Source organism: Elgaria multicarinata, chromosome 10 (genome assembly GCF_023053635.1).
Source record: "Elgaria multicarinata webbii isolate HBS135686 ecotype San Diego chromosome 10, rElgMul1.1.pri, whole genome shotgun sequence".
NCBI lineage: Eukaryota > Metazoa > Chordata > Lepidosauria > Squamata > Anguidae > Elgaria > Elgaria multicarinata.
Window position 1 is genome coordinate 13,183,542 of NC_086180.1, and position 17,608 is coordinate 13,201,149.

At 45.9% G+C, this 17,608-nt stretch overlaps 1 protein-coding gene across 1 annotated transcript; it reads right to left on the bottom strand.

Annotated features, from left to right (window-relative positions):
- Positions 1–915: 915 nt before the first annotated feature.
- Positions 916–3,325, bottom strand: SOWAHB (sosondowah ankyrin repeat domain family member B). The gene has a single exon (XM_063136076.1). It carries the CDS (start codon positions 3,323–3,325, stop codon positions 1,301–1,303), a length of 2,025 nt encoding a protein of 674 aa, XP_062992146.1. The 3' UTR covers positions 916–1,300.
- Between the last annotated feature and the right edge of the window lie 14,283 nt (positions 3,326–17,608).

Below are 17,608 nucleotides of genomic sequence, written 5' to 3' on the forward strand. Positions count from 1 at the left end.
GCGGGATATAAATGCAATAATAAAATACTGTCCAGAATCCTCTGCAATCTGCAGAAGTCCTCAGCAGAAAATACGGATACAGAAAGGATTCCAGGTTTCCAAACGTTAGAACATAAAAACATGTCCTCAGAGGAGTCCGTTCAACAATTCCCTTAGAAAGGGTCCCCAAACCCTCTTCCAGCGGCCAATATTTAGACAACTTCAGCCTCAAGCAGGGATGGGGGATGCTTGGCTCTCCAGACGTTGATAGACTGCAACTCCCATCAGCCCTCAGCATTGGCTATGCTGGCTGGGGATAATGTGAGTTGTAGTCATCCGAAGGAGCATGCGTTCCCCACCCTTGGCCTTAAGAAAATATACCTACAGAATAATACTGAGATATATATTAAGCAGCAATAAAATTTATTCATAGGCTTTTAAAAAGGAGTAAAATAAGAGCAAGCTTCCGCTGATTATCTTTCGAGCTTGTGTTATGGAAGGGAGAGAACATTTCATTCACTCCTGCAGTCTCCAAGGTAGCATCTTCAACCCCCTGCCCCCAAAACAGGCCTGGTTTTTTTTTTTTTGGTTTTTTTTTTTAAAAAAATAGGTTTAAAACTCCTCTGCAAGGTGATACCAGCCTAATTAAAATTCCCCAGTCTCTTTGTCTCTCCGACACATGTCCCTAAAGGCAAATAATTAATCGCACCTGGCACCTTAGAGTAAATGACATCCCAGATCAAAAGCTTGCCCATCTTCAACTCCTAAATGGCATGTTTGAATACTGTTATTATGATGGTTTCGGGATCACCCAACCATCCCTCTTTCCCCAAGCACCTAAATGCAAAAACTCTTGCATCCAGAACCCCCGATGGGTGGGGGAAGTGGGGAATGTTAACAGGGAATGGAGATTCTCCATCCTTTGACACCCCAACTCTCCAAAGGGGCCAATTTTGCCCTCAGCAACACCAGGCAGGGCAAAAGGATGGATTTTTCCAAGCCTTATCCTGGAGATCACTACAGGAGAGGATTAGCAGGTACCTTCTCCGCAATGGGACCCAAAAACAGCTAAAGTGCAAGCACCAGGAGGCCTGAGATGAGCCGATAGCTCTGAACGACCACGATAAAAGCATCTGTCTAGGGTTAAAGTGCATGGGTCCGTCATCGTCCCCTCAGTTAAAATAAATAAATGAGGAGAAATACCCCAGCTCAATGTGAATAAAGTCTTCTTTCTCCTCTAGTCCCTCACCAAATACGACCATTTAATCTGGAGACAGGCTGAGTCAACAAAGCCCTCTGGAATCCCAATCCATCACCCTTCTTAGTCACTGTATTCCTCCCTCTCCTGTAATGGTGGGCACCTGTTTGCCATTTTCCATTTAATGTGTTGAGGTTTCAAGTAGGCTGCCAAAGACGTTTTCCGGCTAATTTTCCTAGCCAGTTCGGGACTCTTGCCTTTTCTGGTGGGAGACGAGGAGTTTCTGGTGACAATTGGGTGGGCTGGGAAGATGGTTTTGCCCCTGGGTGCCCCCAAGAGCTGCCACACCTCCCCCGAGGTGGCACTGCTCAGGTACTGCCATGGCCTCTTGCCACTGCTGTCCCTGATTTGGATGCGGCCCTGCAGTTTCTGCACCAGTAGTTTGATGACCGGCTGGTGCCCGTGCATGGCGGCCAGGTGCAGTGGGGTGTAACCACAGCCGGACTTGGCATTGACGTCCAGGGTGACCCCGGCTTTCTGGGCACCGGCAACGAAGTCCTGCATCACCTGAGCGTTCCCATGCCTGGCCAGCCAGTGGAGGACGGTGTAGCCAGAGATGAAGTCCTTGCGGATGGCAAGTTGAGGGTCTTCGAGCAACAGTGCCCGGGCCTGCATCCATGAGCCCGTGGCCACTTTCACCAGCCAGGCGTGCTCTCGCGGCTCCAGGGGCACCAAGGAGGAACGTTGTTCAGTCGACCCCTCTGCGTCCGACCCTGCCACATCAGGGGTACTTGCCCAGTGTCTTTGCCGTGGGACCAGCCGGGGACTTAAGGGGGCATCCAGATTTGGGGGAGGCAAGCTGGACACCTGCCTGGGCTTAGGTAGATCCTTGCTTGGCCTCTTGGAGGCTCTTCCAATTACCCGGCTGAGCAAGTTGAGGTGAGTCGGGATGGCGCCATTCAGCTGGGCTCCACTCTCAGCACCACGTGACGCATCCAGCCCACTGGTGGAGGGTTTGGGGCAGAGTCTCTCTGGCCTGGTCCAGGTATCCCTGGTTGAGGTCCTGCTCTGGCCATTCTGCCTCCCAGGCAGGCGGTGAAGGGTGCCGACCTCCCCTTCCAGGCGATAGGACTCGCTCCCCCCGCTGGTGCTGCTGCCGTCTTCGCTGGCCGAGCTCTCCTGCTCAATGAAATCCTCCAGGTCCTGCAGGGAGAGCTGGCATCGGATGCTGCGGAAGACCGGCACGGGCTCCTGCCAGGCGGCACTTGGCCCCAGCAGTTGCCCAGGCTCGGAATCCTCCAAAGCCACCGCGGGGCAGGGGCTGATGCTCCGTGGCCCGCTAGAGGGCGAGTCCTGGGCCGGCCAGGGCCCTTCCTCGCTGCGCGCGGGGAGCGGGGCGGAATGGTGGGTAACTACCCAATCGCGGATTCTTTGCTGGGGGCTGCTGCCGCTTGGAGGCGCGCCCATTGCCCCGACAGGTAAGCAGGGGCCGTTGGACATCAGCGCCCCTCCCGCGTTGGACAGCGGATCCCCGGGGGGAGCCTGCCAAAGACCCCTCCGGCGACGCTCTTCCGCTCCAAGCAGGGCGCATCGCTCCGAGGGGCGCCCCCGGCCGCGTAGAGTGGGGCTGGGAGGCGGCGGCGCCCCCGATCGCCCTCCGAGACCCCCGGGGAGGCGCCCGCGGGGCCCCGGGCAAGCTCGCCGCTCGCGGGCCGAGCCTCTGCAGGTGCGCGCCTCTTCCACCTGGGGCCGGGCCGACTCCCCGCGGGACCCGCAGCCGTGCGCCCTGGGCGCGCGCTCCGAGCCGGGCTGGCCCTGCGGCGCCCGGCCGACTTGAACTTCGGGCGGCGGCTTGGCGGCTGGGCTCGCGCTGGCTTCGGCCGGTGGCTTGAGCTCCTCTCCGACCAGTTCCCGGTAGCGCTTCCTGAGCACCACGTACTTGGCGGCGTCCGGCCCCTCCTGCCTCACGGTGGCCACGGAGTTGACGAAGCCCTTGAAACGCTCCCGGCGGAGCTGCAGCTGAGCCGGGCCGGCCTCGGGGTCCCGCAAGAAGCCCCTGAAGTGGCCCAGCAAGTCGGCGTTGGCCACTCGCCCCCCGGCCTGGCAGAGGAAGTCCAAGAGCTCCGCTTGGCTCAGCTCCTTGGCCATGGCACGCGCTGGCTGGCTGGCGAGTCCCAATTCACGCGGCGGCGGCGCAATGCCGGGCGCGCCGCTCACCTCCGCTGGCCCAGCACGCAGCCGCCTCCTCCGTCCTCCTCCATCAAGCCGTCGTCCGCCTGGCCAAGCGCTTTCCCTCCCCGCCACGGCCGCAACCCCTCATTCCCCCGTGAGGTATTTATTCGGGCACAGAAAGCGCGCGCACGCACGCTCCCCAGGCGGAGACGCCGAGAATAAAAGTTCCTCCAGGAGTCGGTTTCACCTGCTCGCCCCAGCTCCGCCCACTCTCCCCGCCTCATAGCTCCGCCCCTCCCAGGGCCGGGCTCCGCCTTCCTCGCGCTCAGTCGTAGAAAGCGAAACTCTCCCCGCGCGCCCTCCCTAGAGTTCTTTTTCATCATCCCGACCTGTTTCGCTGAACGTTCCCAAGCTGAGGTCAATGAAAGTGCCTCTGTGTGGGCGAGGCCGGAGACGAGTTCAAAGAAGGAAACTGTTGGTATCTTAGCCTCAGGCAGTTCAGTTTACCTTTACCGGGGGGGGGGGACAACTTCTAGGTTGTTGTCCCCCGCCCGCAATTTCCTTCCTTTTGTGAACCGGCTAGAGAGCTTCGCCTATGCGGCGGTATACAGATGCAATAAATAAATACATTTTGTGGGGTTAAAAACTCTCTCTGTGTGAACTACATTACCTGGCCTTGGTGGAATTCATTTAGGAAGGGTGATGCGGCTAGGTAATTTTGAACCCTGAACTGAGGGCACAAGCCTATGCATGTTTAGGCAGGGGTAGGGTGACCATATGAAAAGGAGGACAGGGCTCCTGTATCTTTAACAGTTGCATTGAAAAGGGAATTTCAGCAGGTGTCAATTGTATATATGGAGAACCTGGTGGAATTCCCTCTTCATCACCACAGTTAAAGCTGCAGGAGCTATATTATTATTTTATTTATTTATTTTTTATTTATTATTATTTATTTATATAGCACCATCAATATACTAGAGTGACTAGATTTAAAAGAGGGCAGGGCAGGTGCAGCTTTAACTGGTGTGATGAAGAGGAAATTTCACCAGGTTCTCCATATATACAAATGACACCTGCTGAAATTCCCTTTTCAATACAACTGTTAAAGATACAGGAGCCCTGTCCTCCTTTTCATATGGTCACCCTAGGCAGGGGGGTAAAACCCACAAACCCCAGTATTCCCCAGCCAGCATGGAGAACACTGGCAGTTGTACGAACATAAGAAGAGCCCTGCTGGATCAGACCGAGGGTCCATCTACTTAATGGATATATTGAGGGTGGGGGTGGGGTGTTAGATGACCATATTAGTTGTGAGGGAAGCGCACCACTAACTTTTCTCTTCCCTGCCTCCCACACACACACTCCAACTGCCATTCCATGCTTCAAAATTCCTTCTACATTCCTGATATGTTAAAATGACAAAACTGCTTGCCATCCCTAATTAAAAACAATAGCAACAATTCTGAGGATGTGCAGTTTTGAATATAAACCATAACACCATCATGGTTACCGAAATAACATGGAGTTTTCTGCTGCTGCATTACCTGCTAATTTTCTGGGTGTTCATTTTGGGGGCCAGGACTGCAGGACCCCAACGACCAGGTCCTAGCTTTACCACTGTTTAGGAAAAGCGTTATATAAATTCTTATCCCACCCACCCTTTAAGGTTGAAGGGAATAGGGGTGGGTGAACCTGCCTAGATCCCAAGATCATCTTCAGGGGGTCCTTCTCTGTGAGTCCCTGCCAAAAGAAGTGAGGCAGGTGGCTACCAGGAGCAGGGCCTTCTCTGCTGTGGCACCCTGGCTGTGGAATGAGCTCTCTAGAGAAGTTTGCCTGGCATCTTCATTATATTAGTTTCGAATGCCAGGTGAAGACCTTTTTATTTTGCCAGTATTTTAACACCATTTTAGTCTTTTAACTTTGCTGTTTTAAAATTGTATTTAAATCTTTATTTTAAATCTCTGTATTGCTGCTCAGTTTTATTCTGGTTGTACTTTTATATTGTGTTTTTATATTGTGATTTAAGTTTTATAGTTAAACTTGTAGTTTGTAGTTTTATTTTTTGTGAACTGCTCAGAGCTTCGGCTATTGGATGGTATAGAAATGCAATAAATAAATAAATAAAATTTCTAGAACTTCACACACTTTTATTTTTCTTCTTCTTTAGTCATTCAAAAATAGCAGAAGGCAGGGAGAATGTAACGAAGCTATTGCGGAAGGGGAGGCGAGAGAAAAGTCCATATTTAAAGTTTACAGAAGAGTTATATATTAACAGGCTGTTCCTTGGCATGTTTACTCGGAAGTCCCAGTCATTTCAATGGGGCTTACTCCCAGGTAAGTGTGAGTATATAGGATCGCAGCTCGATTAAGGTGTGTTTACTCAGAAGTCAATCCCAATGTGTTCATTTCTAAGTCAGAGTTTACATGTGCAGGACTTACTTCTGAGTAAATACACCAGAGAGTGCAGTCAGTGATTAAGAGTGCAATCCTATGCCTGTTTAGACAAGGGGAAAAGCCCTACAACTCCAAGTATTAGTCAGCTGTAGGACTTTTTTTTCCTGACTAAAAGGCATAGGATTGTGCCTTAAGAGTGCTGATTTTAGTTGCAGAAAAAAGCTTTAAAAGGATGGTACCCCAAGATACCCACAAGGTCAGCCCCACTATTAGGCAAAGTGTGGTGGCTGCCTTATTATTATTATTTGCATTTTTATACTGCCCAATAGCCGAAGCTCCCTGGGCGGTTCACAAAAACTAAAACAATTCAAGGTGTAAAACAAACAGTATAAAAACATGATATAAAATACACATTAAAACGAATTATAACATACCATACATGATTAAAACATCCTGAAAACATTCTAAAATTTCACTGGATAGGCCTGCCGGAATAGATCAGTCTTTATTGCTTTTTTAAATTCTAAAAGACTGTCAAGTTGACGAATCTCCTCCGGCAGGCCACTCCACAGTCTGGGAGCAGCAGAAGAGAAGGTCCTCTGGGTAACAGTTGTTAATCTAGCCTTAGCTTGCAGATGGTGAAGGACAGTAGTTGTTATAGTGGTTTTAAATGTATGTGTATTTTGCTTATGGTTTTTAATTTTTGTATATTGTTTTTAAGTATTTTTATCTTATGTGAACCGCCCAGAGAGCTTCGGCTATGGGGCGGTATACAAATGCAATAAATAAATAATAATGTTACTTATTTCTGTACCACTCAATAGCCGAAGCTCTCTGAGGAGTCCAAACAATTAAAACTATAAAATGCAATGTGATAAAACATAATACAAAAGTTTTAAATGGTAGTATAAAACCAAAAATTAAAATAAAAAAGCAGCAACAATATAAAGATTTAGAATACATTGGCAGATTTAGAAACAACAGAAATGCTATCCCATTGGCTATTCCCATCTTCCTGAGCGGGTGCCTTAGTGGCCATACATGCTTGTCACTGGCCTGGCCTGGCTGGCTGGCTGGCTCTCTTGCCAAATTGCCTTTACCCAACACATCAGACAGGGCTGAGGCAGCCCTGCCCTGAAGCAAATACTGCACATGGGCATGCATTGCTCTGCTAATGGAAGGCATGCTAGGGCATTACATCAGATGCTGTTGCGGAATTTGAGCGGACAGCTACCAGGTAGCACAGCAAGCAAGCAGTGGCGGAGGGTCGGTGGACAGAAATGCATGTTCCTCAAAGCCTGCTATGCATCTGCTAAGCTAACCTACTATCCTCAGAGGTGAGGATAGTAGATTGTAAGCCTATGCGGCAGGGCCTTGCTATTTACTGTTTTACTCTGTACAGCACCATGTACATTGATGGTGCTATATAAATAAATAAATAATAATAATAATAATAATAATAATAATAATAATAATGGTGCAGGACACGGTCCTGTGCTGATGTAAGATGGCCGGTTCAGACAGCTTTTGAATGTGGAATGATGTTGGAAGCGGGTAGGTCAGCCTTCCTCATCCTGGGGCGCTCAGATGTGTTGGACTACAACTCCCAGAATGCCCCAGCCAGCTCACAGGGGTAGGTCATCTTGTCCTTTGCTTCAGACAGCCAAATGTCTTGGGTCAGACCTGAGATTGGGAGAAATGAATTTGTATTCCGGTGCATAGTTAAACTATGGAATTCGCTACCACAAGAAGTAGTGATGGCCACCGGTTTGGATGGTCTTAAAAGGGGGTTAGAAAAAATCATGAGGAGGAGGCTATGAATGGCTCCTATGATACTTCCAGTATCAGAGGCAGTAAGGCTATGTACACCAGTTACTGGGGAGCATGCAGGTTGCACCTATGTCCTGTTTGTGAGTTCCTAGCCCTGGCCACTGTGTTGACAGAATGCTGGACTAGATAGACCCTTGGTCTCATCCAGCAGGGCTCTTCTTATGTTCTTATGACCCAGTGAATGGTGTCTGAACAGCCTTGCTAAACTCAGCAGGTGTGGACCCAGCCATTGCTTGCATGATTGGAGATTGCTGGAGCTTCTCCATTTCCTTACCAAGTTTGGTCACCCACCCTTTCTCCAAGACATCTATGGGAATAGTAATAAATAATAATAATAATAATAATAATAATAATAATAATAATAATAATAATAATAATTCTTACCTGACTCTCCCTTTGGAAGAGGCAAGCAACAACATCATATACAAAAATACCATAAAATGCATAAAACTGATTAAAAGTATTACAATAACAATCAGACATCTTAAAATTCATCTGGGTAGGCCTGCTGGAAGAGAGAAGTCTTTATGGCCGATCCTATTTGCTCCTAGTCTATCTCTCTGTCCATTGGACTTTGCTTTCCCTGCCAGCTCTGTTGCCAAATACCTCTCCTGTGCTGACTTCCAGATACATCAGGCGACGGTGAGACTGTCATGTTCAACCAGTGCTATGTGCTAGAATAAGCTTTTGGGATACTCAGGACCCAAAGGTTCCTTGACTGTGCAGCAAAGGTTGCTCAACTATTTACATGGGAGAACGCCTCAGGACTAACCTCTGAGTAAGCTTGTTTAGGACTTTGGATATGGGATAGCCCATGTAGTTCCAAAAATCACTGCCGCGCACGGCAGCATGACTGCCTTACAACATGCAAGAAAGTTGCTATATTGGACTCCAGAGGAATATCTTCTCCATTTAACCCAGAGTTGAGTAGAAGCAGAAGGTAGCTAACAGGATTCTGTTGGACCGTCTACAACTGGGATTCTTATAAAGTGGGCTAAACAAGGTAGACATTAAGGCCTTAGCTAGACCTAAGGATTATCCCAGGCAAATGGAGGAGTCGTCCCTGCCTGCTCTCGGGATCCCCTGTGTGTCATTTGGATGCACAGGGATGATCCCGGGATATAGGCCTGGTCTAGCCATGGCCCAAGTTTCTTCTTTAAAAAGCACATCTTATGTTCTTAGGTAAAAGTTCATACCCAGGACCACTTAACGCAGGTTGAGAGATCCTACATATAATCTCTTGCTTTGTAAATTTCATACATGTTGGTGGGCCAAGGAGTTCTCACAAAATAATGGCTTCTCTAAGTCCATTTCTCTCCCAAGCTAGATCTATGTATTGGAGTGGATTGAGAATGGTTGGGGACCAATCCATGTTCCTGCTCAGAGCTTCGGCTAAATACTAATAATTATAAATATTTATCAATACATGCTAAGACCAAATGCTATGAATTTGACAGCCCATGAGCCCCTTAGGCCAAGAGTCCTTGTGGCCTCAATGTCAGATGCAGCAGCTCCAGTGCCACATGGACAAGGGTGTCCAACAACAGACAAGAGCAGCAGAGAGCCCAACGAAATGAAGTGTAAACGGCAGGCGTCATTTGAAATGCTGTCTCTTTAAAGAAAGCTGACATTGTCTAGTTCTCAACTCCTGCCATCGCCTAATGTGTGGCAGACTGTCTGCTCAGCTGTTGCAAAGACACAGGAAGCGCATCTGAGACATAGTAGTTCAACTAGGTGGGATGAAATGCTGGGGGTGGGGGCAGAGGAATACAGGAAAGCATTCAGTTGTGCTTAACCAGCCTTCAAAAGGACGCCTGGCTCTTCTGCATTGCTTTCGGAATTGCTACTGTAGCTTCCCTCCCCACCTCCAAAGTGCTGATTAAGGCTGCAGTGCTAAATACACTGACAATGGAGTTAGAGTGACCAGATGAAAAGGAGGACCGGGCTCCTGTATCTTTAACAGCTGCATAGAAAAGGGTGTTTCAGGAGGTGTCGTATGTATGGATGCAGCACCTAGAGAAATCCCCTCTGTAACACAACAGTTAAAGCTGCAGGAGCCCTGCCCTCTTGACCAGATACAAAAGAGGGCAGGGCTCCTGCAGATTTAACTGTTGTGATGAAGAGGGAATTTCACCAGGTGCTCCATGCATACAACGAACACCTGCTGAAATCCCCTTTTCTATGCAACTGTTAAAGATACAGGAGCCCTGTCCTCCTTTTCATATGGCCACCCTAAACAGAGTAAGCCCCATTGAGCTAATTGGGACTTACATCTGAGTAAACATGGATAGGATTGCCTTGCACATTGTTTGGAAATAAGTCTTGATGGTTTCAGTGGAACGTATTTCCAAGGAAGGCTGCTTATGATTTTTTTATTTGATCCATAAATAAAGCTAGCCACCCTAGCTGAATAATATGTGAGCAACCTCTCCCATATGTTTTAAGATCATCAGCGCTCCACCGATGTTGCAAATGATCCAGCAGAGCCAAAACCAACACCCACTGCGCTAGTTTCATTAATTCTAATGCCAGGCTGGTATTAAGCAACAGTAACAACTCACCTGTAAATGTATCAAGCACACACCTGTAAAATACAGAGGTGACTCTATATTTAGAGTGAATAAGGCAGCTACTCCACTGTCTGTCCCTCACCCACTTGTGGCAGAAGCTCCAACAACAAACAGGTACATGTGCTCCAATTAGGGTGACCATATGAAAAGGAGGACAGGGCTCCTGTATCTTTAACAGTTGCATAGAAAAGGGAATTTTAGCAGGTATCATTTGTATATATGGAGAACCTGGTGAAATTCCTCCTTCATCACAACAGTTAAAGCTGCAGGAGCTGTACTAGAGTGACCAGATTTAGAAGAGGGCAGGGCACCTGCAGCTTTAACTGCTGTGAGGAAGAGGAAATTTCAGCAGGTTTCCCATATATACAAATGACACCTCCTGAAATTCTCTTTTCAATACAGCTGTTAAAGATACAGGAGCCCTGTCCTCCTTTTCATATGGTCACCCTAGCTCCAATGCACAGCTAGCAAGTGCGACACATGATCTACTGTTCTCTACCAGCCCCACCACCACCACTGGAAAAACATGCATAATAGCTGCAGAACCATTCTGGGATTGGGAGGTGGGGCTGGATGACCCCAACCACCCCTCCACAGGCCAAGTGATCTGTAACTGGAGATACCAGTGGGTAGGGTGACCCCATGAAAAGGAGGACAGGGCTTCTGTATCTTTTAACAGTTGTATAGAGAAGGGAATTTCAGCAGGTGTCATTTCTATGCATGCAGCACCTGGTGAAATTTCCTCTTCATCTCAACAGTTAAAGCTGCAGGGGCCTTTTCCCTCTTTTGTATCTGGTCAGTATAGCTGTACTAGGTGTTGCATGCATACAAATGACACCTGATGAAATTCCCTTTTGATACAATTCTTAAAGATACAAGACCCCCGCCCTCCTTTTAAAATCTTTTCCTTTTAAAATCTCCTTTTAAAATCTCTTTAAAACCACTATAAAGCAGTAGTGTAGATCCTGCCTGTCTGTCTAGATTGGCTCAAACCCAGTTCGTCTTATTTTAGAGGTTACCCACTGAGCATAATCAATACACAGGGACAGATAATTTAGTACACTAAACTCAAGTATTAACTGAGATTTTAAACTCAAGTTTTAAAATCTCTTCACTGGCTGCCAATTAGTTTCCAGGCGAAGTATAAAGTGTTGGTTATCACCTTTAAAGCCCTACATGGTTTGGGTCCAGGCTAACTGTGGGATCGGCTTCTCCCATACAATCTGCCCCGCACACTCAGGTCCTCTGGGAAAAATCTACTTCAGCTAGCAAAAACTAGATTAACAACTGTTACCCAGAGGACCTTCCCTTCTGCTGCTCCCAGACTGTGGAATGGCCTGCCGGAGGAGATTCGTCAACTTAACAGTCTTTTAGCATTCAAGAAAGCTATAAAGACTGATCTCTTCCGGCAGGCCTATCCAGTGGAATTTTAAGTTGTTTTTAGAATGTTTTAGATTTTTTAAGGATGTTTTTAACAATGTATATTATGTTTTAATTCAGTTTTACGTATTTTATCGCTTATTGTTGTTCCTGCCTCGATCAAAATGGAGAGGCGGGTAAGAAATAAAATTATTATTATTATTATTATTATTATTATTATTATTATTATTATTATGTCACCATACATATGGTCACCCTAACAGTGGGGATTCCTCGCCCTGCCTTCTCCCCAAGTCTCCAGAAGTTTCCAGGGCCAGGGCTTGCGGAACCAAGTGAGCCGGGCCAATTTAGGGAAATGTGGGCCCCTGTGAGCTGTATTATGCTCATAGACCAGTAGTTCTACACCCCTGATATAGAGCAAAGTAGGGACAGGGTCTTCTCTTCTTGATAGTCACACCTTTGGAACTTCCTTCCCAGGGAAATACACATGCCTTTGTCATTGCTGGCTTTTAAAGAAAACTAACACTTTTTTTTTTTAATTCCAGACTGTGTTTGGCTATTGTGCTACCATTTTTAGCTGCTGCTAGTTTTAATGTAATGCTTTTAAATGTAATGCTATATTGTAATCGTATTTTGATGTCTTCTTAAATTCTTCATAAGCCACCTTGTGAAGTCTGTGTTGCATGAAAGGTGGATTAGAAATTATTTCAGTAAATAAAGGAAATGCAAAATTATCTACATGAAATATATCTGAAGGTAATAAAAGGTACACGGAATGCTACATACACAACACACACATACTATTTCCCAATGGTATTATGAAAGCCCAAGAAGGATTAATGTTCCCGTAGAGTCTAGACGGCTGAGGTGCATAGTCCAAAAGTGCTAAACTGAGCGTCAGATGAATCAGTCAATTTCACTCAAATGAAAAGTCTTGGCACGGATCCTTGGCTGTCTTGAAATCGATGCTGTAAGGTGCCAGTGACGAGACTGGGAAGCCTGAAATGATGGAAATAGATGCTGTGTCGTCTTCTACCGTGAAAGAGAAGAAACTCAACCAAAGGCTCGTATCCATCTTGAATATTCAATCTTCGTCATGAGTTAAAAACAATAAATATGTAGAAATGGTGTTTGCCAAGGCTGGCCAAAGATGTTCTGCTGCCTGAAGCAAATGTAAGATTGTAATCACCGCCCCCCCCCCCCCCACCTACAGAAGTGGACTGGACTGGCAATTGACTTTTACTTCAACCAGGGTGGATTTGATTTAAATCAATTTGATTTAAATCACGATTTAAATCACTACTCAGAAAGACTCGATTTAATCATGTGACTTCCCCCCACACACACAAAAAGTGCACTCTATTCATTGATTTTTTTGAAACTTATCACTTAAGAGGTAAGGGGTTGATTCTGTGTACATAGATTTGCAAAGGCACAATGGGATTGTGATCTCTGCAGCCACACATTCACAGTTTTGAGAACTGTAAAACCAAGCATCTGTGATAATATATTCTAGATAGAAAAACTGCCCAATAATCTTACAGAAACCTCTGGAAGAGCACGACATTGTGAATGGATTAATGGAATTCATTTACAAAAAATTGAAACATGGCATGAATGTACAGCCTCCTGCTACATAATTAATAAGGAATCCTTATTTCATGATGAATAACCTTTGGACTATAATGTATCTTAAATAGAAAACTATCTTCAGATAGATTTTTCCTCAAAAAGCATTTTATTAAAAAATCTGATTTAAATAAAAAAAATCCAATTTAAATTTTAAAAAAATCTGATTATTTATTTTTTTAAAAAAAAATCATTGATTTTTATCCACCTTGACTTCAACTCTGGGTTCAGGATATTGTTCACCACGCCTGAGGGCAGCTGGATAGTTAGGGGGTGCCGGACAGGTTGTGTGGCACACACGGCTCTTTCCTCCAACAGAAGGGAATGGCTGGGGGCTCAGGACAAATGGACTGGCCCTCTCCCAGGCAACATCCGCTGCCTGAGGCAGTTGCCTCACTGTGCACAATGATAGAGCCGGCCCTTGTATTTGGTGCCTGAAACCTCAATGCATTGTTGATTTAAATTGGCATGGGAGCAGGATATTATTATTTTTTAAGCTGCCTTTCCTAGCTGGGAAAGGAAAATGCTTGTATGATCAGTAGAAGAATGAAGTACCACGAGATTTCTACATGAGTTGACGTAGGTAAAACTACTTCAGAAGGTGCAGTAAACCTGAATTAAACTGTCATTCTAAAAGGTAGTACATTCTTCTACTGTCCTTTATAAGAGACTAACATGACCTGTCACATATATATGTTTGCATGATGCTTGATAAAATAGTTAAGAGCAGAGACACCACACTGACAACAAAGGCCTGCATAGTTAAAGCAATGGTATTCCCCGTAGTAACCTATGGCTGCAAGAGCTGGACCATAAGGAAAGCTGAGCGAAGGAAGATAGATGCTTTTGAACTGTGGTGTTGGAGGAATTCTGAGAGTGCCTTGGACTGCAAGAAGATCAAACCAGTCCATACTCCAGGAAATAAAGCCAGACTGCTCACTTGAGGGAATGGTATTAAAGGCAAAACTGAAGTACTTTGGCCACATAATGAGAAGACAGGATATCCTGGAGAAGAGGCTGATGCTAGGGAAAGTGGAAGGCAAAAGGAAGAGAGGCCGACCAAGGGCAAGATGGATGGATGATAATCTGGAGGTGACAGACTTGCCCTTGGGGGAGCTGGGGGTGGCGACAGCCGACAGAAAGCTCTGGCGTGGGCTGGTCCATGAAGTCACGAAGAGTCGGGAACGACTGAACGTATAAACAACAAAAGTTGCACAACCAGAAAACAACAACAACAGGTACATCTCATAGAAAATGTACCTATGATCATGATGGGTTGAATGTAACCACCCTGGTTGGATGATAATTGCTGTGTTAACCTGCCTATGTGACAAACAAACAATCTCACACACAAATCAAGTAAAACAGACTAGTTTTATGAGTTCACTCCCAAAATTTATTCCTCCCCCCTTTTTTTGGTACTTTTAACATGGAAGACAGTAGCATCATGTTGACTAAACCTTAACAATCATTATTAATATAAGGGTGTATTCATTCATGACAAAATTCCTTAGTCACATGATTTAAAATTCATTTTGGAAAAAGTTGCAAAGCTGATTCAGGAATTGGGGACGTTGCTGGTACTAGCCAAAAGGCACCTGAAGCTGGATTTCACATAGTTGAAATTGATCCATAATGAAAATCTGTGGGACTTCCTTTATTTCCCCCAGGGCTCACCTTGACAACAGAAGAAGTATACATGTGTTTTTAGGGCAGTTTCTGTGCTATCAAATTAGTTCCTCTTCTCCTGAATCGTTATGTCTGTCTTCAGCGTTAGAAGCTTTGGTTTCTGAGACTTCGGCCATAGCTAGACCTAAGGTTTATCCCTGGATCGTCCAGGGGTCAAACCTGTTCATCTAGGTGACACACAGGGGATCCAGTGCTCAGGCAGGGGCGAACCCTGGATGATCCCAGGATAAACCTTAGGTCTAGCTGTGGCCTTCATCAGATGTGACTGACCTGTGTCTGTAACCAAAAGACCTACATATCTTGTGTCTCTTTACATGAACACCAGAAACCATGGCAGCTTTCGGAAAACAGCCAGCTCTGACTGACATCCAACAATATCAACCTATGGCAATGCAGTTGTGAGTGTTTTCACACGCATGTCAGGATGCAGCCTGAATTAAGTTTCTGGAACTACTGAAAGTTTCAAAAGCAGAACATGTGCTACAAATACTTGTTACTTAAGCATCAGAGGCAGTAAGCCTATATACAACAGTTGCTGGGGAACATGGGTGGGAGGGTGCTATTGCACTCATGTCCTGCTTGCTTAACAACCGACAGAAAGCTCTGGAGTGGACTGGTCAATGAAGTCACGAAGAGTCGGAAATGACTGAACGAATAAACAACAATGATGCTTGAGCAACTTTCCTTGTGCTTTAAGGTCCTCTGATCTGCATTCGTGTTTCATAAACTCTCCTACTGAGCCCAAATTCCCACTCTTTACATTAGCTTTGGGCTCATCTACACCAAGCAGGATATTCCACTATGAAAGTGGTATGAAAGCGGTATATAAAAGGCAGGAGCTATACTACTGCTTTATAGCGGTATTGAAGTGCACTGACACCTGTTGGGCCCCATTGACACATACCATATACTACTTTCATAGTGTTATATCTTGATTGGTGTAGATGTGTCAAGGGCCCCAACAGTTGCCACTATAAAGCAGTAGTGTAGATCCTGCACTGCACTTCAATACCGCTATAAAGCAATAGTGTGGCTCCTGCCTTTTATATACCACTTTCATATCATTTTCATAGTGGAATATCCTGCGTGGTGCAGTTGAGTCCTTTGTTTCTCTCTCCCCGTTCCAACTAGGACTTCTTTGACTTTAACAGCTGGGCACTAGGCAGAAATTCAGTAGGTGCAGCCTTGAGCACAGCGTTGGACTTGATGGCTTTATAGGCCCCTTCCAACTCTACTATTCTATGATTGTATAATTCTCCACCAATGCACTTTATTGCTGAAGAGAGCTGGAACTGTCAAACCTCTGCTTGTCACACAGCTATTGCCAGGAAAGGGGGACGGGTTGAGTTAACACTATTTCTTTCTTTTTTACTGCTCCTATTGCCATGCTTTTAGATTTAGCTGGAAAAACATTCCCTTGGATTGAAATGGAGGGATGCTTCACTGCTTAACTTCTACGGATTTTTTTTTTTTAAAGCATGAGAGTAGGATCAGTAAAAAAAGGGGGGGGATGGTAGCAAAGCTACTTCTGGTAGCTTGTTACACCTACAACTAAGTCCTAGTTGGAAGTCTGATGTGCAGATATCACACCTTGTTACAACAGTACTACAGAATGGCCAAATTTTCAACTGGCCCTGTGCTCCTATGTCTTTAAAAGCTGTATGATCTGCAGAGACAATTAGTGAGTGATGTTGTTTATCTCTATGCCCTGAAATGGTACAAGTACTGCTTGTTTTTTGTTTTCGCAAAAGGCACAAGAGCAGGCCAGGTTTACTTTTTTCTTGTCCGTTTTCTTGAGCCTCGTATGGCGCAGAGTGGTAAGCAGCAGTTACTGCAGCCGAAACTCTCCCCATGGCCTGAGTTCGATCCCAGCGGAAGCTGGTTCTCAGGCAGCCAGCTCAGGTCGACTCAGCCTTCCATCCTTCCGAGGTCGGTAAAATGAGTACCCAGCTAGCTGGGGGAAAGGTAACTGCGACTGGGGAAGGCAATGGCAAACCACCCCGCTGCAAAGTCTGCCAAGAAAACGTCAGCGAAAGCAGGCATCCCTCTAGGAGTCAGCAATGACTGAAGTGCTTGCACGAGAGGTTCCTTTCCTTTCTATTAACCCTACAGCACAGGCATTTTCTGAAGATCAGTGTTGATTAAGGTGACCATATGGAAAGGAGGACAGGGCTCCTGTATCTTTAATATATGTATAGAAAAGGGAATTTCAGTAGGTGTCATTTATATGCATGCAGTGCCTGGTGAAGTTCCCTCTTCTTCACAACAGTTAAAGCTGCAGGAGCCCTGCCCTCTTGACCAGATACAAAGAGAACACGGCTCCTGCAGCTTTCCATATGATCACCCTGTGTTGTGTTAGAATGTTTCCACTTATGGATAATGGTTTATCTCCAGTTGATAATTTTGGATCATCAGCCACTCTCTATGTTAGAACTACACAACCAGGTTGTGGTTCCAAATCCTACCCTTCATTCATTCTATGTCATTTTGCAAAGGAGAACCCAGGGCTAGGGTTAGGAAAAGCAATGCGACCACACTGTGTGCAATTCTGGCCAATATGGCTGGCCTTTAAAGGTGAGCACTCTGTTGCCTGCAGAATGTCTGAAAGTTCCGTAGTCTCTTTGCAGACTTGCAGACTCTTTGGTATGGAACAGAGTCTTTTCCAGCATCTTTATTTTTTATTTTTTTTATTTAAGGATTTTTATGCCGTCATTCAGCCAAAAAGGGCTCTCACGGCTGCTTACAAAAGTATTTCTTGACAGTCCCT

Excerpts from the sequence above, each read along its gene's own strand:
- SOWAHB (XM_063136076.1), bottom strand. The coding sequence starts at position 3,325 with ATGGCCAAGGAGCTGAGCCAAGCGGAGCTCTTGGACTTCCTCTGCCAG.